This window comes from Rhinoderma darwinii, chromosome 13 (assembly GCF_050947455.1).
Source record: "Rhinoderma darwinii isolate aRhiDar2 chromosome 13, aRhiDar2.hap1, whole genome shotgun sequence".
In the NCBI taxonomy this organism is placed as follows: Eukaryota; Metazoa; Chordata; class Amphibia; order Anura; family Rhinodermatidae; genus Rhinoderma; species Rhinoderma darwinii.
Window position 1 is genome coordinate 21,052,756 of NC_134699.1, and position 23,719 is coordinate 21,076,474.

Below are 23,719 nucleotides of genomic sequence, written 5' to 3' on the forward strand. Positions count from 1 at the left end.
AATTCATTTAATGAGAATTGACAGTAATGACTCATGCCCGTTAGACGCAGAATACACTGTGCAAACACTGAGCTTGTCCGGCACTGCCCAAGTGAATTTGGGCAGCTAGCTAGCAACATAACCTGCCACTGTGACTTTGCTGAATATCCATACTCTTGTGGAGCTCAATGTGGTCACCTTTTATGATTTAAAGGGAACCTGTCAGCCACGTTATGCTGCCCTCTCTGCATAAAGTAGAGACAGACACGCTGATTGCAGTAATCTGTCACTTATGTCTATTAGTTATGTCATATTGGAGAACTTACATCGCGATGGGAGGAAGGAGCCTTCCAAAATGATCTAACCCTCCATGTCCCATAAGGTGCTGTCTCGTCACCTACAGGGGGGACCTTTAAACCCACAGCGTATACTAAGCCTATACAATCCTACCGCTGTGTGTAGACTCTTTCCGCACAATTACCTTCTTATCCAATAGACCAAAAAGTCACTTTCTAGACTGCGGGATTGATGGTAGCGGATATTGTTCACATGCCACCAGCATTTCTAGACCCTGCATTGAGCAAAGGAAACAGACATATTAAACATATCCAAATCCTATGTCTGCGCTGTCTATAACTCTACCGTCTAGGCACATGCCTAATTTACCTACATAGTAACTCCACTTTGTCGGTCTCTAGATCATTTTGACTGTAAACACAAAAGAGCTGAGCATTGATCTAAAGTCAACCAATCTCACCCTCTCCCAAGTCTTTTTTTTTTTTACGCCATTTCCAAACATGGGGGATAGTTCAGATCATGCAGGTAACCCAGTAGGACCATTAGACTAGGTGCCATTATCACACCTTCTGAGCTGTACTCATATAATAAAACCCTCACTCAGGTTAGAAGAAGAAATATTTTATCATTCATGGATCAGGACTGTAGGCGGTATGGGGTGCGTCAACCAAGATTGGGGCAAGTTATCGTGCCTGCACCAAAGGTTTTAGGAAGAGGGAACCTCTGGTAAGGAGAATTTGGGGAAGGCTTGAGAGGAATAGGAGGCCAAATCTCCAAGCAAATCTTTGGATGAATGGCTAGAGATTGCCTCTAAATGTCCACACACTGTACAAAGCTTTGGCTTAGAGGGGAGCAGGCCTTAAAAGACCCCCCGCTATTATTCCTGGTTGATTGGGATAATTTCTACAGTGGTTTCCTCATAGCAGAAGGAAACATGGAAACCAGAGGATGGACCTTCACTCGGCATGCAATGGGTGTATTGTTATATAAATTCTGACGTTGATATGTCCCTTTTGTCATTGCAATTCATTATGCAATAGTTAACGGCGGAGTAGTACTGTGATAATATATGTCTGCAGCCTATATAACGCACTGCTGGAGATGCTCCTCAGCGTCCTCATCTAGTGTAGGGCTGCTTCTTAGCTTTGCCTTTTTAGCAATATCCGGCTTATTGAATGTAAACGCCTTGACGACTGTGTTTATTATATTACCATCTAGATTTGTGTGTGTATAAGTAATACATGATCACAATGAGAGAAATGATAACTGACGCATCAATGTTACAAAGAGGAGGTTTTATGAAATAAATTTGCATTGGTTTGGATTACTATAGATATGTGGTGATGATTTGTTGGAGCCGATGGCCAATTTTAAATAAATTTGCTGTTTTTTCATCAATAAGATTCTGAGTTTCTGTACTCCATACAGGGTTTTTTCCAGAATCATAAATGATCACCTATCCATAGAATAGGTGACAATTTTCTGATTGCTGGGACCCCCACCGATCGTAAGAATGGGGGTTCCGAACCCCCAGATCCTCCTCATTGGACCCCCCCCCCCCCAAGTGAAGAGGCGCTTGAATGAAGTGGCGGTTGAGCATGCACCCGCTGCTCTATTCAAAGTACATGAAAATGATGAGCGCTGTACTTGTAGAACGGTGATGTCCTCACAATGCCCGGGTACTAAGGAGATGGAATAGAGCCCTATAAGAAAGATTCAGACGTCATCTGAACACTGTTCTGAGCAGCCGTTCAAAGCAAGGGAAAGCAAAAGTATTTAAGGATGTCAATGGAGCAAGGCCCTGGACAGACTGGTAGTGAAGCCGCCATGAGTGAAGAGGAGAGTATCCTGAGTGATGACACTAAGTGTATGGGAATGTTCTCTGACAATAATCTGGGATTATACATGTGGGCATACATCATACCATACTCAGGCCCAGGGCTTCAGGTTATCACAGCCCCAACAGCTTACACTGACTTGATCAAACATGACACTTTTATAAAAGTAATCCCTACAATCAGAAAAAAAAGTAGAAAGTAAATGAAGAGTTAAAAACGCTTCGAATGGGTTCTCCGCTTTGGACAATCCCTACTTAGATGGTCCCTTGACAATAAGCTGATCACAAAGTGTGATTCTGTTGCGACCCCCAGAGTTTGGCTTTAATCTGTGGAGAAACCTGATAGTAAGTGTTACATTTCCCTACAACGCCCCCACAGGGGAAACTAAGCATTACACAGTGCCCATTTATATCAATGTGTTTTGTGTATAATGCAGGTCAGGACAGAACCTCCAGAGAGAGAGAGACGGACGCTCTTTGTAACCGCTGTCCACTCTGGCTAAGAGATGAGGATCCTGAACAGAGGACTCACTTCTATTAACTCAGAAGTTACTAATAAGGTGTAGGAAAATAGGTTTTCTAAACTGGACAACCCCTCTAAGGGGTTTCCCAAACCTATTCTTCTCTAACATGTCACTCAGACATATCAGAAAATTACATAAGGTGGAGTCCAGGAGCTGGAACTCCCACTGAACCTTTGGGACCAACACCTTTCTCCCAAACTATGGTCCCCCATCCTGCCTGGTGAGGCTGAATCCAGCAGGATCCAGACGTAGAATGGCTGAGAATTACGGAAACAACTGTGCTTGGCTGTTTCCGTAACTCCTAAAGAAGTTAATGAATGTTACAGAAACAGTCGAGAAACAGGTGGGTCGTGGTCGGGAGCTTGGACCATCTATGAGACAGTTATGGCTTATATGTGGATATGCCATAAATGTCTATGATGGGAATACCCCTTTAAGGGCATCACTGCAGTCCCCGTGTGTAGACAGTCATAGATTTTATTTTCTGATATTAGAAAATTGGAGAAATCTTTAAAACACCTTTATTCTAAAAACACATTTATACGATGTAATTTTCAAAGGAGAACCTTCAATAGAGATATAAAAGCACTTTTATAGTTTCCCCATACCAGTGAGATATCTTAAAGATCAAGGACACCTTGCGGAAACTTTGCTGCTCTCTCCTCGTACCTATGACAACACTTCCATGGATATTGATGTAGATCACAGTCGGCTATGTCTGCCTAAGGCTGACAACAAGGCGCAGAGGCTCTTCAGCATGGCAGCCTGCAACATAAAAAGTTGGGAGTCAGCGATTTTTTCCCCCCCGCATTTGGATAAGGCTACAAAGGGATTTTTTGTTATTTTTTTTTTCCAATTAATTGTTATACATACACATTTACAGGCTCTGTAATGAAGAACGATGGGGTCAGTGACGAAGCGGCAAAATATCAAGCAAAATTTAATATACATTTTACTGAAGACATTGTAGAGGCCATGAGCACATTACAGTAAGTATTGACTACTTGTAACATCACAGTAATGATATTAAAGAGGCTCTTGTCACCACATTATAAGTGTCTCCTACATAAGGAGATCGGCGCTGTAATGTAGGTGACAGTAATGCTTTTTATTTAATAAAACGATCAATTTTCACCACTTTATTAGCGATTTTAGATTTATGCTAATGAGTTGCTTAATGCCCAAGTGGGCGTATTTTTACTTTAGACCAAGTGGGCGTTGTACATGGGAGTGTATAACGCTGACCAATCAGCATCATGCACTCCTCTCCATTCATTACCTCAGATCCTTAAATACATTACCTCAGCACATAGGGATCCTGCTAGATCCTTATGTGCTGTCTTATACTAACACATTAACAATACTGAAGGGTTTATAAACACTTTATAAAGTTAGTGACCATATAAATTATACCAACAATCTATTTTACAGAGCAGAGAAAGTGGATGAAATCATCAATCAGTGGGAAGGTTCTTTCTTCAAGGAAAATCCCAGATTAAGAAAAAAAACCATATCCTTAAGATTTGAGGTTTACCTAGAAGGTGAGGAAGACACGTGTACCCCCAACAACAAGGACGATCTACCAAACATAGAGGTTCGGATGATTATGAGACGCTCGTGCAGCGTTCCTACTATGAGCCCTTGACCTGGCAACCAACACAATATAATAAAGAATGGCAATAAACCTTGGCCGGTGGACTTTGGTCATTATTTTTTTAGCCTAAACCATAATCTTGTAAACGGTCAGGAACTGATCCACAAGACATTCACTGATCCATAGAAAGGGATGCGCATACTGGACGCTGTGGCCCCTGCGGTTGTTCCACACAGTGGCTGTCCCTGTTAATGTCCCCATTAAGCCGGGATCACACACGCAGGTTTGATGCCGTTTTTGTGGCCGTTTTTTTTAGCCAAACACAGAAGTGGACACAAAATAAAGGAGATATATCAGTCCTCCCGTTATATCTTTCCTTCCTTTTGGATCGACTTCTGTCTTTGGCTGGAAAAAACGGATCCAAAAACTGCACCAAAACAGAGCGTGTGATCCTGGCCTTAGAGTGCTTGCCAGAGCACCACTGTCCCTTCATTCTAATGATTAATGACGGTAGGCCATCACTAAAAATTCCTCAAAACCCCTTTAGGCCAGGATCACACACAGGTTTGATGCCGTTTTTGGCTCAGGTTTTTGAGCCAATCACAGGAGTCTTTTCTTTAAACCTTTCGTTCCTTATGGATCCACTTCTGACTTTCGCTATAAAAACTGAGCCCAAAACTGCTTCAAAACTATGTGTGTGATCCTGGCCTTAAAGAGCAATAAATTGCATTCCCATCCTTCAAATAATGTATACATAATAGCTCAGACTCATTCAAACTGAATGAGTCTAAGCAGCCTGAAGGAGTCCTCATGTGAGCCCCGCGCGGGCTGGTAAGAGATACCGAAAGTGATCACATGCCCACATTTACAGTACGGGTAATCTTTGGAGGCAGTGGGATGCCGTAAAATGAAGAGATCTGATAAATAAGTTATCCGTAAGGGCTCATTCAGACGAGCGTGATTCTCGTCCGTGTGCTGTGCTGTGAAATAACGTACAGCACACCGACCCATTGAATTAAATGGGGCCATTCAGACATACGTTTTCACGCAGTGAGTGTTCATTGCGTGAAACTCACTGCATGTCCTATATTGGTGTGTTTTCATGCACTTAGTCGCCCATTGAAGTCTACGGGTCTGGACGTTAAAAAGGCATGCCACATGTAGGGAAAAACCCTGCGTTTTGTACACGTGCAATTCGAACACGCTCGTATGAATGTAGCCTAAGGGGCCGGTTCCGGAAGGCCATAATACCTCAAGACCCGAACCTACTAAACCAAATTTAGGTCACCATGGAAACCTATCGTGATCTAAGTCCAGTGAAGCGAGGGGGGGGGGTAAGCGTTCTCCAGATATGAATGTGTAAAAATAAAATGGTGGTCAGATGCTTCTACTCCATATCTAGTCCTAAAATATCTGTGACCATTTTAATCAATCTGCCCCATTGTCCCAAATCTCCATGGAAGAAGCAAGCACAAGCCGCCATTCCCAGCAGCTGCAGATTCGTTGCGGCACATTACACACACAAAAAAAAAGAGAAAATAAAAATCTAAATATATCATTTATGAATAAGTTCATGCTTGTCGGGTATGACTGCACACGACTGTATATACAACGCCGCTTCGTGCCTCTGGTGAATGTGTCGGAAGTCGCGCTATTGTGTGGAAAGTGCGACAGCGGAAGTGAAGACTCTTCGTCTTAATGCGAGAGGGACAATAGACCGGAGCGGGCAGCGAGGTGAGTGCGGAGCTGAGGCGGCAGTGGGCACGGGGACCAGCGGGCATGTTGCGCTACTGGGAGTGTAGGAAGCCGGTATGACCGCGAGTCCTGGGTTATAGAACGCGGTAGTAAACGGCGGAAGCAGGGGATGAGGCCTAGTAGTAGTACCGTGTATATGAGAGGGAAAGATGGTGCAGCTATACGTATGTCTCTATATCATATAGATCTATATATGAATAGTTTTACTGATCTGGACCCCCATTGCATATTTGGAGGTCCCCCAGGTGTGTATGTATATATATACACTAATTATATGATACAGTCACTTCTGTTATTCATTGGTCTCCAGCTATTGTAGAACTACAACTCCCAGCATGTAAATATTAGTTTGGTGGGTGTCTGAACACTGGTTGCTAGAACTGGGGGACCCTGACCTCCACTGAGAAGCCCCCTTAATGTTCAGGTGTGCCTGGCTTCTCCATACAGACCGCTGCCAGCCCCTCCCCCCTCTAGGGGTCTCCTGATAGGACTCTAGAGCTGTCACTCAGAGAAGAGAGTGGCACTTGCGATGGTGGATTGGTAATTAAATGTCCGTTTCTCCTGTCATTCGTCTCAAGTGACCGTCACGCCAGGTATCGTTATTCTGCCCTCCCCCTCCTCTATATAGCGAGCCCTCAAAACTGCTGACTGATACCGTTTAAGTATTTTATTAGGGCAGAGCATATATGGCATCGTAGGACTTATACCGCTGTTTAATCTTAATGGTTTACATTATGAGGCCGGATATAACAGTATGCTGGCATCCAGACGTCTGTGCTGGGGTAGAAGTGTCGCTAGTGTGATGAAGTTGGCAAATGTTATCCGGTAACTGAATGCAACGTAAGGCCCCATGCACGCAACCGTAAAAGTCGTCCGTAATTGCGGGATGCAATTACGGACCCATTCACTTCTATTGACTGCGGACGCCTTCCAGTATATTTCTGGGAAGTTGTCCGGGCCGTAGAATTGTACCGCAAAAGATACCACATACTTTGTATGGGAGTTTGACCCGCAAATGCGGATGGCTGTCCGCGGCCGGCTGTGCCCGCAATCGAGAGCCGTGATTACGGGCACTGTCGTGTGCATGAGGCCTAAAGCAATAGATGTGCTCTAGGCTGCGGCATGCAGATCTATTCCCAATGACATTTGATGGGTAACTAAACTTATAAAAACATTTGACATCTCATGGTGACATGTCAGAAGTTTTGATCGCTGTGGTCCGAGCACTGAGACCCCCACCGATCGCTAAAACAAAGCGGCAGAAGCAGCACAGGGCTCACCCAAGCGCTGCTGCCGCTTCGTTCTAGGGATCGGTGGGGGTCTCAGTGCTCGAAGGTTAATTACCCTTTGACGCCTCTTGTTGCCGGCTGCGTGCGCGGGAATGTTTTTTTTACAAGCCATATTGATAGGTTTTCCAGACTATCAGGTGCCAGATTAAAGGAATTTTAATGTACTTTTAATAAATATATAAAAAGGTAGCTTTAGAATTGTCTCCCACTGCAGACGCCTCATGTGCCTGAATAGAGTCTATAGCACCCCCTTCACGTGCTCCGCTGTTTCCGTACTCCCGGACACCTCATCATACAGTGGCCGAGAAGCCGGACGGCATTCAGGGGGCCCCGTTCTAGAGATCGGTGCGGGTCCCAGAGCTGGAACCTGCATTAATCAGACGTTTATGGCATATTCTGTGGATCTGCCATAACTATCCAAAATGGGAAAACTCCATTAAAGTGGCTTCATCATGGAAAATGTCATCTAAAAGTCACGGGTCCGTCAATCGAGATCCGACAAGCAACTGATTTAGCCGGGAGGACTTTTTAGCAGCTGCACATATCACATGGTGGTCATTCAGATGAATGGGCATGCATATAATACATGGACGGCTCGGGTCCGCCAGAGTGGGCCGTTTGTGTCAGCGGCTCGCCATTCTGACTCGTGACGGGGGTCCTATGTGTCTGTCCCCCCTCTATGATGTCCATGAAGTGTTACCTTCATTTGTGCTGACGCTTACCTAAATACTTTGTCTCACAGGTCTGGGGACCGTACTACTAATAAAACCTGGACTATGTGTATAATAGATTTACTGACTGTTTGGTTTTTTGTTTTCTTAGGTTCAATGTGGAGTTTGTAGAAATAATCAGCAATCATGTCAAGTAAGTGATTTTGTTATATTTTTCTTATGTTCATTGAAATGCGAAATGTCTGATATTGAGACCTATTAGGTATAGAAAATGTACAGTGTATTGTAACGGACGCCATGTCAGTAAGAGATTTCCTTCATAAGCTATTAACAATTCTGCAGGCAAAAATATTAGACTGTAAAAGTTCCCAATAAAGTTATTTATTTAAAGGGTTTGTCCCAGAATCAACAATAATCATTGCGAGAACAAGTGTCCCGAACCCCCGTTCCGCCTTGTCGCATGGACTTTCAGAACTTTGAATAGAGCGGCGGTCTAGCATGCCTGTTGCTGCTCCATTCAAACTCCTCCTGGCTGCGGGGGGGGGGGGGTGCAGCAAGGAGGATCTTGGGGTTCGTTACTGAGACACCCACCGATCGTTAAAACTCAGCGGCAGAAGCGATCGGGTGAGCGCTGTGCTGCTTAGTTTCTGATCGTCTCTCCTCGGAGCAGTGTGTGGCCTCAATAGAAAGTCGGAGTCCGTACACCGCTCGCTCAGCTTTTCGAAGAAAGACGATCAGAAACAGCAGCACAGCGCTCGCCAAAATGCTTCTGCCGCTTCGTCTTAGCGATTGGTGGGGGTCTCAGTGCTCGGACCCTCGCTGATCAAAAATTCTGACATGTCAAAAGTTTTTTAAAAGTTTTATGTGTCTTAATAGGTCAGAACAATTTTGGGGAAGTGAGAGGATAACATGGGGAATTTATTTCTTTGTAATTTTATTATATCTGTCCTGCGTGTAATGGGAGGGGTACTGGTAATATTATATTAGGAAAGCTGAGTTTCTGCAATTTTCTATGTATTAAAGTGTCTGAAAATCAAACCATGGGTTTTACCAGCCCTACGTGACGCTGCCAGCACAGACCCTGCCTTGTGTCGTGTGATCTGCTGACAATCCTACTCCTGCGGTTACAAATAAATTGATGGAATTTTTTTTCAAGTAATGGGCTCCGATGTTCAGCGCCGCTTGTGTTGAGTTGGTGTAAATTGCTTTTCATGGTTGCTGCGTGTACCGATATTTCGGGTGTATTTGCTGTTACTGCAGCAGAAGTTTCTTTACTAATCCTAGTCGATGGAGGGACAGAAATCCTTTCTTGCTGTTTTTACAGTAACCAGATATTATGCGCTTGTTTTTATTATCATGTGTTCTTCTCCACAGAGCGGCCGTCATATGCTCCGCCGCCTGCCCCGGCACCCACAGCAGTAAGTAAAGCTGTTTAGTGTTTATAGTACTGCGTATATTGTACATCACTTCGGCGCTGTAAAGCAGGTCGCCCATTGTTAGTTTTTCTTTACCTCAAGCTTAAAGAGTTATTCCCATTTTTTTTAAAGTGATGGCATATCCTTCGCATATGCTATTACTTTATAATCGGTGGGGGGCCGACCTCTGGGAACCACATCAATACGGAAAATGAAGGGACGCAGCGCTGATTTAGTGCTGCATCCCCCTACTAAGTTCTCCCGACACAGCGGCACTCCTGGTCACCCCGGCGTCCAGGGAACTGCAGCTGGCCCCATTCACTTATTTGGGGCTCTGCTGTCATTCCCTGCACTGTGGGAGGCCAGGATGCGCGATGTGCATGCAAAAAAAGTTAAGGGGTCGAAGCGCTAAATCAGCACTGCAGTCCCTTTAAGATTGGTGGAGGTCCCGGAGGTCGGACCCTCACTAATCATAAAGTGATGGCATATCCGAGTGGTACACCATCAGTTTATAAAATAGGAATACTCCTTTAAAGGTGAACCTGCCGCCTTCTCTATAATAGACCTGACACACACACACACACACGTTTCCGGCCTGATACAACACACACGTTTCCGGCCTGATACAATACTCACTTTTGCTCCTGAAAAACCATAGAAATTTAAATTGAGAGTCCAGAGATAAAGTTGTAAATTGATGTAAACACCAAAACCCAGAAAATGGATGTGCACTAATTTGACCACATTTCTATGTGAGTTAAAATTAGTTTTTTGTTTTTTTTTGTTGTTTTTTAATGGGCAACCCCGTTCCCCTGAATGCTCCGCTTGGTATATAAAGCGTACCGCCATGCTTGCTTTTTCCATATAATGACATGTTTGTCGGTCAGGTGTCGCGTGCTGTCATCGTGTATGTTGGTGGTACCTGTGTGTTTGCTGCTTTACGTCTGTGTGATCACCTGCAGTGCGGCTACAAGATTTCTGATCGTTGCTTATTGTGATCAGTGTCCACCGTCCCCAAATAGTCGTCCGTATCTAATGTCCAGATCCCATGAGCACTGTTCAGGCATTGGAGGAAGATCTATTGGTCTTGGACATGGCATAAATGTCATACACATCCCAGTTCTCGTTTGGTTTAACCCCTTTTAAAGTAGTAGCCGGCCCCGCTATCTGTTGGATCACCACAGGTCTGGTGACTATCTCAAGACGATCAGTGGGGGAAGATGCAGCCACTCATTTATTTAAATAGCCAACAATATAATACATGGATGGGCCCACCGAAGCCTGAGATGCTTTCCCTTTCATGAGACAGAGAATCCTATTAGTTTTTTGGGGGATGAAGCGGACAACGTTTTCCAAAATATGGAGCAGTGAAAACAAAGACATTTGGTAAAAGATGATTAACAGCCTTCGAGCTCTTAGTCCCTTTTGGTCTCTTTTGACCTGTAAGGGGAAACTGATTTATATTTTAGTGTCCTAAACTTACTACTTACTCTATCTCATTGTGCACACCCACAAAGCTTGTATATAACGGAAAAAAAGGCCGGTCATAAGTGTTAATGGTGTATTCCTATCTTACACATTTATGTCCACAGGATATGCCGTAAATGTCTGATAGACGTGGGTCCCACCTTAGGGACGCACACCTATCTCCAGCCCTGTCCCACTTGGTGAGGTGACCCCTGCATTCAGGCAGAGAATCCCTGGAGAGGTGGCCGAAAATGACTGAAACAGACGATCTCGTTGTATTGGTCTGTTTCCATAACTCCCATAGAAGACTTTACCCCATCTTGTGAGACTGTCCCCTGATGTCACCTTTCTGGGGGTTCCCCTGACAGATTAGTGGAGCCAGAGGTGTCTAGCAGTGACTTACTCGTCCATCCCTATGCGAATAAACAAGCGTTCAGTCAGATTTATGCAGGATGACACAATGGGATGTCACAAGGGATATTGACGTGAAGGGGTATTCCCATGTCGGACATTTATGATCTATCCACAGGATATGCCCTAAATGCCCAACAAATGTGGGTCCCAGCTCTAACACCCGTAGCTATGTCTAGAATGGGGCGCCTCATCCGACCTTCTGCTGCTGTAGCTGCGCTCCTGCCACTGGAGCAGCCAAGCTTGTTTTGTTACGCTGTTTCTGGAAGCCGTGTATCTCCCTGTACTATTGTGTTTCCGTAACTTTCGTTCACCTCTATGAGAGTTCCGGAAACAGCCGATCGCCTTTTGCTAAACTTGGCCACCTTGTAAGTTAGTGGCCAGAGTCTAGCTGCAGAAGGTAGGTCAAGGGTCAGGGGTCCCCATTCTAAAGATCGGTGCGTGTCCCAGAAGTTAGAACCGCATCTATCGGACATTTATGACCTCCTGTGGATATGCCATGAATGTCTCAGATGGGGGATACCCCTTTAAGGGCCTGTTCACATCAGCGTTGTCTTTCCATTGAGGGGTTCTGTCAAAGGTTTCCGTCGACTGCGCTATTGATTCAGTCAAAACAACGGAACCATGCCACAACGGTGACAAACGGAAACCATTAGCAAAGTTTCCGTCACCAATGAGATCTATGGTTCTGCAAACGGAAGCTAAGGTTTCCGTTTACCTTTCCGTTGAGGGGTTCCCCTGACGGAAACCTCCGACGGAACCTCTTGACAAAGACCACGCTGATGTGAACAGGCCCTAAGTGAATAAGTAATTACATTTAGTTCAAATCTTACAAGAGTAATTCAACAAATTTGTATCCTTTTAAAGTGAGTGAGATGCGCTGGTGCTTCCTCATGTGTTAATCCAATGATCGCTAAGTTTTCACTGCTTCTTATACATGCCATATGCAAATCATTTTCATTTTGTGACTTTTTTTTTTTTTTTTCCCCCTTTCGGTTTTCTATATTTTTTATTTTCTTTCCTTTTGTTTAAACTCATTTCTCATTCGTGTTTTTGTCTCATTTGTTTCCATCAGCAATTGCCCAGCACACCAGGGTTTGTGGGATACAATCCATACAGTCATCTTGCCTACAACAACTACAGGCTGGGAGGGAACCCAGGCAGCAACAGCAGGGTAACGGTAGGAGATTGTATATATGTGTGACCTGAGGCCTTGCAGCACAGTCGGACGTTGGGTTTGTGTTTCCGGAGGAGTCGGATCACTCCCCCATTGCAAGGGTTAACCATGCAGTCTGATGACGGGACTGATTGGTTAACTGTGGCATGGGATGAGTCGCATCGTTACCACTATGTGTAAATGGGACTCCTATAAGAATTCCGGCTGCTGACCCAAAAAAAACCAGATTGTTTTATTAATCCTCTGCGGTAAGGCTTCTGCATATAGGATAAATCTTTTTTTGCAGACACATTTTGCAATATATAAGACCACAACTTATTGCTATTTGTCAAAGAGGTTTTATGTAATGAAACAACTTCATTATATCATAAAAGATACTGCCGCTTTAAAATATGCTTTATTGTGAATTCTTGGCATTTTTAAGATCTCTGTTTTCTGACAGTGAACGGGAGCGTTCTTGTTTACAGCCACAGGCTTAAAGGGGTTGTCTCACGGAAACAACCCCTTGTTACAAAGGAACTTCTCTAACCCATGGCGATCAACTGTTATCGCTGTGGGAGCCGTATCTAGCTATGTCTTTTTTTTCCTAAAGGGCTGAGCACGCATTTGCTTGGTCGGCCGGAGCTGGAGACCCTTTTCCCGTAGAGATACTGCGGATTTTCCGTAACTGATTTCATTGCAGAAGATCCACAGCGTATTACGGTAGCAGCAGAGTGGATGAGATTTGGACAAATCCCATTTACCCGGTGGGTAAAAAAAATCTGCCAAGAAACCCTTCAGAAATTGACCTGCGTTGCATTTTTTTAATCCACAGCTTGTCAATTTATGCTGCGGAATCGCAATAATTTACGCGATTGTTCATTTTCCCTGCAGACTGCGGGGTCAGAGCTGCCAATACAGGGGTACCGTGGTAGCAATGGAGATGTTCCCATTGTAGCAAAAATGGTTCCCACACTCGTGTATCCTGATCTGTATCATTATTTTATTAGACAAAACAGAATCTTATCTCATCACAACCTCTTCTCCCCTGAGAAATAGCAATTTGCGTGTTGCCCGGTGTCACAGATACAAGCGTTTAGTAGTGAAGACTTTATTGTACCCCTCCGTCTTGCTTGTTAGAAGCTTTCTATAGAGAGTAACCAGGTATGAACTCAACCAAGCTTGATTTCACATCATTTTCTTTTTCAGGCTTCATCTGGGATTACTATCCCAAAGCCCCCGAAGCCTCCAGATAAGCCGCTGATGCCGTACATGAGATACAGCAGGAAGGTGAGTGATGGATCTGGCTGGCGTAGCTTTTTGTCTCCATGTCCGTAGCTTCCCCATAAGCCCCATTTATTGACGCAGAATAAACATTGTACCTAGAAAAACCTGTAGACCTATCAGTAATAAAATAAAAATCCTCTCCCCCCCCCCCTTAATGTTTCTGTATAGGTCTGGGACCAAGTGAAGGCTTCCAACCCTGACCTGAAGTTGTGGGAGATTGGCAAGATCATTGGTGGGATGTGGCGTGACCTAACTGATGAGGAGAAGCAAGAGTACCTGAACGAATATGAAGCTGAAAAGGTACGAGAAATTAGGACTTCGAAAACTGAAAAACATCCCTCATAAAAATCTCATTTGAGTCTCCGGTGCCACTGAAGGTTTAAGGGTTTGTTTCTTCTGACGTGTGAGGGATCCCTCTGATGTTCATCAGGCTGGATAAAGTCGGCTCCGTTGGGATTGTATTCTTTCAACATCAGACCTATATACCAGTAACGTTTAGCGTCACCCCCAGATATGTACTGTGGACGTAGTGCTTTTTGTACATCTGTAGCCTAGATAAATAGTGTCTCATAAGAAAGAAGTCCTGAATGTATCCGGCTGCTGGGTATATAAAAATGTATTGTTTTATATACTAATCATATATATTATTAGCGGTGTCTGTACACGTCACTTGTCCAACAATTAGAATACATATAATTCTTATAGAATGAATATACTCCAATTCTTTCAGTTAAAACGACAAAATCGACAGTTGATCTCTGCCTTAACCTGTGGCCTGGTTTGGGCTTCTATTGATGGGGGGCAGATCTCTAGACTGCACCAAAGAATGACCGAAAAATTCAGCACGGCAGATCCAACTTTTCCTCCGGTTTCTGTCTTCGGTCAGCGTCTGTCACGGTTATTCGTGTCATGAAAAAGCACCGACAGTCAGCAGAATATAGTCTGAATCTGAATTGTCGGGGATAGATGCCTGTGATGTATGCCATACAGTATTCTAAAAGAAATAACGTAGACCGCGTGGTATACTTCTTTAGTAGAATCCCTTTGTATGGAATAGCGTAGTCTACTGGGCAATGCCGTGCTTACCGACGTGTATACCGACGGAGGCCAAAAGGACACGGTCTTGGCCTCTGTCGGGCTAATGGAGCATTTACGGCAGGATCTTTACTGGTGTACACACTAAGCGTACTGCGATGTTATCAGGGCCCTAAGTCTACATGCACTACCATTTGTATTTTGCCACCCATAAATAATGGACCCACAAAACGCGGACTGCACGCGGATTGCATCCGTGTGCCATCAGTGGTTTTCACATCACCATGCACTTGAATGGGTGAGACAAGCCGCAAACGCGGACCGGAATAGTACCTGCTCTGAGTTTTGCGGCTTGTTCCCACGGTCCCCACATGGATCCGTACAAAGCACGGTAGTGTGAATGGGGCCATAGAAATGAATGGGACAATGTGCTATCCGTTAAAAAAAAAAACAGCGCACTGACTATAACAACGGTCGTGTGCATGTATTCTTAATTGGATTTTATCGTTGTGTACGAACAATGATAAAGGGGTTGTGTTTTTAATAAGGAGTGGGGGGGGTCTGATCAGGACCCCCTCACACACTAGCCAGAGCAGGACCATTGGTGCCCTTTCATTACATTGAGCTCTGGGACCCTCCCCTCCATAAATGTCGAACATCGGAATCCACCTTGGTATGAATGCGTTCTGCAGCTTCTTATAATATGATGTACATATTACAAACTGAAACAGAAATGAGATGCGGGAGGAGAAGACGGTCCTGCTCTTACAAGCCCATTATCTTGGCAGTGCATTTAGGGATTCTGACATAGTTAGGAATGTGCGGAGCCGCTGAGATCTGTCCCAGCTCTTCCATACAGCCGACAGGTGTCTTAACAATATATCTCTACAGTCAGGTAAAGTTACTGCCTTGGCGTTTGAGCCATTATAAATGTTCTTGAATTTGTGAAGCGTTATGTAAAGACGACGCTACACATATATGATCGTGCCGTTTTCTGCACGTTCTTGGATTGCACAAAGACCTTATAATAAAGGTACAAGTAGAATGCAGCTTGTTTGCATTGAGAATGTGTGGGATGAGTTAAGGCTCTGCTTGTCGTATAGCTCTAGGTCTTATCTCTACATTTTTTTTTAGAACTAAAAATAGTTTTGCAGGTAATAATACTGTTTATTTTAAAAAATAAAACAACCTCTGATGCAGATCCGTCACGTTAACAATAGGCCAGTGCAGTGTTCTCCTTATGGCAAAGAGGTTTGGAATTCTTGCGCTAATGAGATGTAATAGAAACGTCAGAAGTTGGGTGAGGGATCTTTAAGCTGAACTAAGGGGCAGTAAAACTACAAGTGTCCCTGACCAAAAGTTTACAGCCCTGTCATAGACTTGCAGTGGACTGTAATGCACATGACCAGGGTTGCTTAAAAAGGTAAGGGTATGTTCACACGGCCTATTTACAGACGTAATTTGGGCGTTTTTGCCCCGAATTACGTCCGAAAATAGCGCCTCAATAGCGCTGAAAAACATCTGCCCATTGAAAGCAATGGGCAGACGTTTGTCTGTTCACACGAGGCGTAATTTACGCGCCGCTGTCAAAAGACGGCGCGTAAATAGACGCCCGCGTCAAAGAAGTGACCTGTCGCTTCTTTGGCCGTAATTGGAGCCGTTATTCATTGACTCCAATGAAAAGCAGCGCCAATTACGTCCGTAATTGACGCAGCGTTCAAGCGCCTGCACATGCCGGTACGGCTGAAATTACGGGGATGTTTTCAGGCTGAAACATCCCTGTAATTTCAGCCGTTACGGACGCCCTTGTGTGAACATACCCTTACTAAACGTAAAAAACTTTTGACATGTCAGAAGTTTTGAATGGTGGGGTGTCCAAGCACCGAGACTCACACCGATCGCTAAAACGAAACGGCAGAAGTGATCGACGGATTGCTGTGCCGCTTCGTTTTTGATTGGCTATTCTCGGAAAGCTGAGCTAGCAGTGTACGGACTCTTAGACTTTGTATTGAGACCGTAGACACAGCTCTGAGGAAAGCCAAGCAGAAGCGGCACAGCGCTTCTGCCGCTTCGATTTAGCGATCGGTGGGGATCTCAGTGCTCAGACCTCACCCATCAAAACTTATGACATGTGAAAAGTTTAGTAACACATTAAAGGGGTTATGCTGCAATACCAGATACAGCCCATGGAAACAAGTTTCACTTTTTCTTCCTAATCCCATGCAGCTCCTTAAGCCAATAGAGTTCTACGTATCCACAAGCAATGTCTTCTGATGAGCAGAAATAGTATCACCGTTTTATATTTATAGAAAACATGCTGGAATCCCATTAGCAGTGCATTTTCTATGTTGCCGAGTGTAACGCAAGTACAGTCCAAGAACAAGCCAATTAAGTGTGGATGGAAAGGTGGTGTTAGGCGGGGGTCATTCTCAGAATGTCATAGTTAATGGCTGTTTTGTTGTATGTGATTGTAATTGTGGTTACTGCTGTTCTTCTCCTGCAGATTGAGTACAATGAATCTATGAAGACGTACCACAACTCACCTGCTTATCTCGCTTACATCAATGCCAAAAGCAGAGCTGAAGCCGCCCTGGAAGAAGAAAGCCGCCAGCGCCAGGTCCGCATTGATAAGGGAGAGCCGTACATGAGCATCCAGCCAGCGGAGGATCCGGATGGTAAGTGAAGTTGCGGGTACCACCTGCTGCAGTTGCCATTAGATGGGGTTATGTTCACACATGGCAGAATTTTTTTGAATGTTCTATGGAGTTGGTAAATATCCATGCACATGCTACAGAAACAACCCCAATCACATTTGATTTACCTATTTTCAGTCCCAGAGAGAACAAATCTGCCACATGTGAACATACTGGAAGAGGACTTTTTAGATTGAAAGTGTCGCTGTCACTTTAAAATATTTTTCTTTTCATTTTTGGATATGTAAAACTGTAATAATAGGAAGAGAAAGGGTCGGAGCTCAACATCTACTGTGTGCTCTGCAGAACCTGCACTGCTAGGTTTGAGAATTCCTATGGTCACAGCTAGGGGGCGCATGGTGAAGATAGATTACATTGAACACTTCAGCCATAGACCGCTGTAATTCTCAGGGCTAGTAATGCAGGTTGTGTAGAGAAGAATGGAGATCCAGAGCTCTGTATGGGACCGATGGAAATAAAATGTTCATTATATCTGCATCTTTGCAGATAAGATCAATTACTTTGGAGGCACTTTTTTTGACACTTGTTTTGGAGATGACTTCAATATTCTTAAAGAAACAAACCTTTTTTTATTTCATAGTCTAACCATTTTCCTACCTGCCTGCTATTGGTTGTTTTTTTCTCTCCACTGTACAACATATTCATGAAATATACTGAACTCCATGGATTAATTCCTATCGTGTAGTGCAGCCCCTCCTAGTGTAGCAATAAGGCCGGGTTCACACGAGCATGTTCGGTCCGTAAAGGACGGAACGTATTTTGGCCGCAAGTCCCGGACCGAACACAGTGCAGGGAGCCGGGCTCCTAGCATCATAATTATGTACAATGCTAGGAGTCCCTGCCTCGCTGCAGGACAACTGTCCCGTACTGTAATCATGTTTTCAGTACGGGACAGTAGTTCCACGGAGAGGCAGGGACTCGTAGCGTCGTACATAACTATGATGCTAGGAGCCCGGCGCCCTGCACTGTGTTCAGTCCGGGACTTGCAGCCGAAATAAGTTCCGTCCTTTACGGACCGAACATGCTCGTGTGAATCCAGCCTTAAGAATGCATTTTTAATGTGGCCTTGGTCCTGCATGAGAAACAATGGCTGTTTTACTTGATACTCCAATGTAGAAATAACATTCAGAAAAAAAAGTAATGGAAAACCTGATTTATTTATGATTCATTCAGAAAGAACTGGAACAGGGGTCCCGATACCTCTGCTGCTCCTCAGTGAATGGAGCTGTGGTCACGCATGTACGCTGCCGTTCCATTCAATGTCTATGAGGCTGATGGAAACAGCCAAGTGACGTTTGAGCGATCTGTCGGGTGCCCAGCCATCTGTTAAGTAAATACCATTGACCTAACCTGTTCTTATTGTCTTTCTATCTCCAAGACTATGATGACGGTTTTTCCATGAAGCATACGGCAGCAGCGCGCTTCCAGAGAAATCACCGCTTAATAAGTGAGATCCTGAGCGAGAGTGTGGTGCCGGATGTGAGGTCTGTGGTCACCACAGCCAGAATGCAGGTCCTTAAAAGACAAGTCCAGTCTCTTATGGTTCATCAGGTTAGTACAGGGGTAAAGAAAGGTCCTTAGTATATCATTTTTACGTTTGTTCCCATTAAAGCGCTGTTTGCGTGCAGATAAACGCACATTGGCTGATTTTCATGAGAAACCCTTTACTATCAGTGGTAGATCCTTCCCTAGATTTCTGTATTTTACATCTTCTCCTTCTATATGGCAGCATAAGATGTTTGTTTTTTGTCCACCATGAAAGGATCATTTAAAGCAAACACTGGTCACCATGCAGGGATATTCTGAAATCATAGACCACCATATTCCCTTTTTATTTTTTATTTTTTTTGCACCCCCTCCTGTTTTGTTAGGATTTAAAACCCAAAAGGCATTTCTTATGCTTTTTAAGTTCTTTGTCTAGGGATTTCTGAAAGGGAAGTCCCCCATGGAGCGGCATTAACGTGGCAGACTGTTTGGCCCGGCTGTCAAGTTACTAGTTAATGGCCGCGCCTTGTAGCGGATGAAAGGGCTGTTTGTTTGTACATGTACGCGGTTATAAAGGGTGTATTCAATAATGGCTGCAGAATTTTGCAGGTAAACAGCCCTTTTACCAGCAGTAACGCGTGGGTATTAACTAACAACTTGACAGCCACACCGAAAAGGGTGCCGGCGCGACCACGTCAGTGCCGCTCCGGGGGGCTTTACCCTAACCAGTAGTAGGGATTTAGAGGTTGCCTTTGTTTCTTTACATGTCTGTGTTTTCCGTCAGCGCAAATTGGAGGCTGAGCTGTTACAAATTGAAGATCGTCACCAGGAAAAGAAGAGAAAGTTCTTAGAAAGTACCGAAGCCTTCAACAATGAGCTTAAACGGGTAATTATTCTTTATTTCTTCTGCTTTCTGGCAGGTGACTACTTTGGATCTCCATGCTGTTGCTTACACTAGCACAGTCACCAGCTGTCTGCAGCATCGGTTACCAGGCAACAGCTTGAACTTTATTGAAACAAATCTAATAAATGCAGCGCTTGAAAGAAAATCCGTGTCTGCATTTTATATTCCACTCTCTAATCAAATGGTAGATCAATCATTTCGGAGCTTTATACTAAACCATTGTAATAAGTGTAGTTGTAGGAGGATCACCTTTTACAGCAGGTGTTCTTGGAACATCTTGTGTGAGTGGCCTGTCATGTATTCCTGTCATTTCCCTTCCCAATTGAGTCTTGTTAGTTGGCTGTTGCCTTTTACCCTTTTTTTTCTTGGTTTTTATAGCTGTGCAACCTGAAAGTGGAGGTTGATATGGATAAAATCGCAGCAGAAATAGCACAAGCAGAACAGGCTCGTAAGCGTCAGGAAGAACGAGAGAAAGAAGCAGCAGAACAAGCTGAGCACAACCAAAACGCTGCGGTAGCTGCCGCTGCCGTCGCGGCGGCAGCAGCGGCTGCTGCCGCTGCCGTCGCGGCAGCAGCGGCGGCTGCTGCAGCAGCGGTGGAAGAAGAGCAGGAAGCAGTGAAGACTGAAGAGAAGAATGGAGAGGAGGAGGAGGAGGTGCCAATGGAAACGGGTATGTACACTCTCCTATGTGCACTCTCCTATGTGCACTCTCCTATGTGCACTCTCCTATGTGCACTCTCCTATGTGCACTCTCCTATGTGCACTCTCCTATGTGCACTCTCCTATGTGCACTCTCCTATGTGCACTCTCCTATGTGCACTCTCCTATGTGCACTCTCCTATGTACACTCTCCTATGTACACTCTCCTATGTACACTCTCCTATGTACACTCTCCTATGTACACTCTCCTAGGCAATTCGCTTCTTTTTGTAGGACAATGACCTAATAAATCCTGGTTAACGATCATGATTTGGGCACTTTTATTGTAGGGTTTTATGTGCCTGAGCTGTTTTAAGGTTGTGTGGTTTTTAGGTCTCTATCGCACGCGTGTTTTGGGCAATATTTGTAAGCCAAATACAGCAGTGAAAAAAAATGCAAGGAAAAGATTTTTCCTTTTTATGTTTGGTTTCATTTATGGCTGTGGTTTACAGACACTGATGCAAAATACTGCAGTGTGAATGTGACCGTAGTCACATTTTCCTACAGTTCAGCAAAGACCCTTCCCTAAGTTTCCATGATCATGCAGATCTTTTCATATATATAGTTTAGAATAAAAGCCCTTGACTGTTTATTGAGTCTAATAAATTTGAATAGCGAGGCACATGTGCCTGGCCAGATCTTCTCTCTTGCTGTGTTTAGTGGCCATTACCCGCTGTTTTGTGCAACATGTCACCTGTTTATCCCAAATAGGTTGGGGTTCCAGAAATTGGATCACTACAGAACAGACATATATGGTATATTTTGTGGATAGGCTGTGTCTTTGATCATAATACCCCCTTAAGCATTTTGAGCAGGTCGGACCCCAAACTTATCATAATATTATGGCATATCCCATAGTATGCCAAATATTATCTGTAGGTATATTTTGGGAGGAAAGCGGAGTACCCGGTGGAAACCCATGCAAACACCATACAAACTCCATGCAGAAGTTGTCCTTGTTTAGATTTGAACCCAGTGCTAACCACTGAACCACAAGCACATGCTGCCCTATGGGAATATCCGTTTAACATTATCCATTAGCAATGCTTTAAAATAAGATGTTGGTCTTTGCGCTCTTGATGAAATTCTCTTAAGGCCAAGATCACACACGTACGTTTTTTGCTGCAGTTTTTGGTGTTTTGAGCCAAACACAGGAGTAGACAAAAGGAAAAAAAAGATGCATCGGTCTTTTCTTTATTCCCCTTCTTCCTTTTGGATCCACTTCTGGTTGTGGTTCCAAAGAGTGAGCCAAAAACTGCATGAAAACTCTGTGTGTGATCATGACCGCTCTATAGTCATTTTGTCTGGGCTCACGTTGTCTAGTACATGGAAGAGACTGTGATCGTAAGTTACTGTGAACAAATGCATGGTTCTGAGACATGGTTTTATTCACTGGCAGCTGTGCTTATGCTTCTATTCTTGGTCCCAGAAAATATTTTTCTTACCACCTGGGAAAAGGGACAAAATATTTGGTTAAAATTTGCAGACCGGTTGGCAACTATAATTTTTCTATATGAGCAATGTTACATTTGCCATTTTCTTTAGCAGAGGACATTCCATCTTTGCCGCCTCCCCCACCAGAGGAGACCAGCGAGAGCCAGCAGAATGGAGAGGAGGGCACCTCCACCCCGGATGACAAGGAGAGTGGGCAGGAGGCAGTGGATAGCACGCTGGATGAGGGAACGAGCGACAGCAACACGGAGTCTGAGAGCAACAGCGGAACAGTGGAGGAAACACCGACAGAACAAGCAACAGAGGAGGCCGACCGGAAGGATTGATCGATCTCCGTGTTTGTTATATTTTATTGTCACCCATAGGTTGGCCGGGGCGTCTCAAATCATTCCTAAATTATAATCTCGCTTGACAACTATCTCTATGGAGCAGATGTTGGCACTACATTGGCTGGTATGGTGAAATCCATTTCAGTATGGCAGTGGTGGTTGGGCATCAGCACCAGAAAAAGGGTGTCAAGTAGCATTTTAGCTAAAGGACACAAGTCTTTCTTGTTGACTGTCCTCCGTAAACTGGACTCTGACAGTGGGAATAGATTGTGTCCGCACGATGGGGATAGACGAGCTTCGGTTCTGATTCAGTAATGCAGCTGTTTTCAGGGTCTGTGGTTCTTTTTAATTCTTCAGCCTAAATTAAATTTTAATGTCCCCCATTCCCCGCACAACGCTGCAACTTCGTAGCGGAATTTGACTTGAACCCTCACGTTAAAATAAAATGTAACGTATGAATTGATATTTTTTATTACTTTTTTTTTATCAATGACAAATGAAATAAAGTAGAATTAAACACTTGGTATGCTTTCCTTCTCGTATTGTAACATTGAAAACTATTCGCCTCTTTCCATGTGCTAGGAGTACATGGCGACCTAATATCACATTCGCCATATAGAGAAAAGAATTGCATGTGACTTTGAGTAAAGTCCACACATGTTGGCGACTTCTGGTATTACACCAGGGTATGAGCAGGTTACATGTGATTTAAGCCACTGCGCAGACCTAGACTAAACAAGACACCTTAGATCGGTGATCTGCAACCTGTAACTTTCCAGCTGTTGTGAAAGTACAACTCCCAGCATGCTCTGATAGCCACATACTGTGATCTGTAGTTTCACAATGTCTAGAGGTTGCCAACTTCGTCCTTAGAGTATGTTCACACACTGAACAAAAAACAGCTGTAAAAGACAGAGCTGTTTACAAGGGAAAACGGCCTCTGATTTTCAGCCGTTTTTTAAGCATCAAGCGTTTTGTGATGCGTTTTTTACGGACATTTTTGGAGCTTTTTTTCTATTGAGACAATGAAAAACGGCTCAAGAAGTGACATTCTCTTCTTTTTACGTGCCGTTTTTTTTTCTTCGAACGACCACGTAAAAAAACACCCCGTCGGAACGAAACTCACTTTTTTCCCATTGAAAGCAACGGGCAGATGTTTGGAGGCGTTCATCCCTCCTATTTTCCGGCCCAGAAAAAGGCTGAAAATAAGCCGTGTGAACATACCCTTAGATGTTCCTTAGAATTTATGACTAAAGGGGGGTTTACACTGGGCAATTATCGAGCAAAGACGTTCATATAACGCTCGTTGCCAATAATTGCCCTGTGTAAACAGAGTAGCGGTCAGCAGATGATCGTATCGTTTTAAAAATGTAAAATATCGTTGTCGGCAGCGCATCTCCCTGTGTAAACGGAGACGCG

At 44.2% G+C, this 23,719-nt stretch overlaps 2 protein-coding genes and 1 long non-coding RNA gene across 11 annotated transcripts in view; 2 read left to right on the forward strand and 1 right to left on the reverse strand.

Annotated features, from left to right (window-relative positions):
• The window catches only part of LOC142665431 (uncharacterized), a 252,998-nt gene extending 246,541 nt beyond the window's left edge, over positions 1 to 6,457 (reverse strand). For 3 of the 4 annotated variants that reach the window (XR_012851501.1, XR_012851500.1, XR_012851502.1), the window contains exons 1-3: positions 6,382 to 6,457; positions 3,246 to 3,402; positions 461 to 550 (exon numbers count right to left, since the gene is read on the reverse strand). This is a non-coding gene — a long non-coding RNA (uncharacterized LOC142665431). The remainder of the gene's footprint in view (positions 1 to 460; positions 551 to 3,245; positions 3,403 to 6,381) is intronic. The other variant, XR_012851503.1, reaches the window with a different exon arrangement.
• On the forward strand, positions 1,964 to 4,326 carry LOC142665429 (keratin-like protein KRT222). The gene is made up of 3 exons (XM_075845128.1): positions 1,964 to 2,143; positions 3,521 to 3,626; positions 4,069 to 4,326. Exons 1-3 carry the CDS (start codon positions 2,059 to 2,061, stop codon positions 4,280 to 4,282), a joined length of 405 nt encoding a protein of 134 aa, XP_075701243.1. The 5' UTR covers positions 1,964 to 2,058; the 3' UTR covers positions 4,283 to 4,326.
• Positions 5,864 to 22,822, forward strand: SMARCE1 (SWI/SNF related BAF chromatin remodeling complex subunit E1). Of its 6 annotated transcripts, none has more exons than XM_075845112.1 (11): positions 5,864 to 5,965; positions 8,098 to 8,139; positions 9,321 to 9,364; positions 12,315 to 12,419; positions 13,605 to 13,685; positions 13,851 to 13,982; positions 17,221 to 17,392; positions 18,810 to 18,982; positions 19,701 to 19,802; positions 20,199 to 20,490; positions 22,065 to 22,822. In XM_075845112.1, exons 2-11 carry the CDS (start codon positions 8,133 to 8,135, stop codon positions 22,295 to 22,297), a joined length of 1,341 nt encoding a protein of 446 aa, XP_075701227.1. In that variant the 5' UTR covers positions 5,864 to 5,965; positions 8,098 to 8,132; the 3' UTR covers positions 22,298 to 22,822. The 6 variants fall into 6 exon arrangements, with proteins under 6 accessions (XP_075701227.1, XP_075701232.1, XP_075701229.1 ...); XM_075845114.1 differs by having other exon boundaries at positions 5,865 to 5,965; positions 22,068 to 22,822; XM_075845115.1 differs by having other exon boundaries at positions 5,865 to 5,965; positions 12,315 to 12,413.
• The last annotated feature ends 897 nt before the right edge of the window (positions 22,823 to 23,719 follow it).

Excerpts from the sequence above, each read along its gene's own strand:
- LOC142665429 (XM_075845128.1), top strand. The coding sequence starts at position 2,059 with ATGTCAATGGAGCAAGGCCCTGGACAGACTGGTAGTGAAGCCGCCATG. Across the intron at positions 2,144-3,520 it reads CCTGAGTGATGACACTAAGT|GCTCTGTAATGAAGAACGAT; the intron begins GTATGGGAATGT and ends ACACATTTACAG. Across the intron at positions 3,627-4,068 it reads GAGGCCATGAGCACATTACA|AGCAGAGAAAGTGGATGAAA; the intron begins GTAAGTATTGAC and ends TCTATTTTACAG.
- SMARCE1 (XM_075845112.1), top strand. Across the intron at positions 17,393-18,809 it reads GCCAGCGGAGGATCCGGATG|ACTATGATGACGGTTTTTCC; the intron begins GTAAGTGAAGTT and ends TCTATCTCCAAG. Across the intron at positions 20,491-22,064 it reads GGAGGTGCCAATGGAAACGG|CAGAGGACATTCCATCTTTG; the intron begins GTATGTACACTC and ends CATTTTCTTTAG.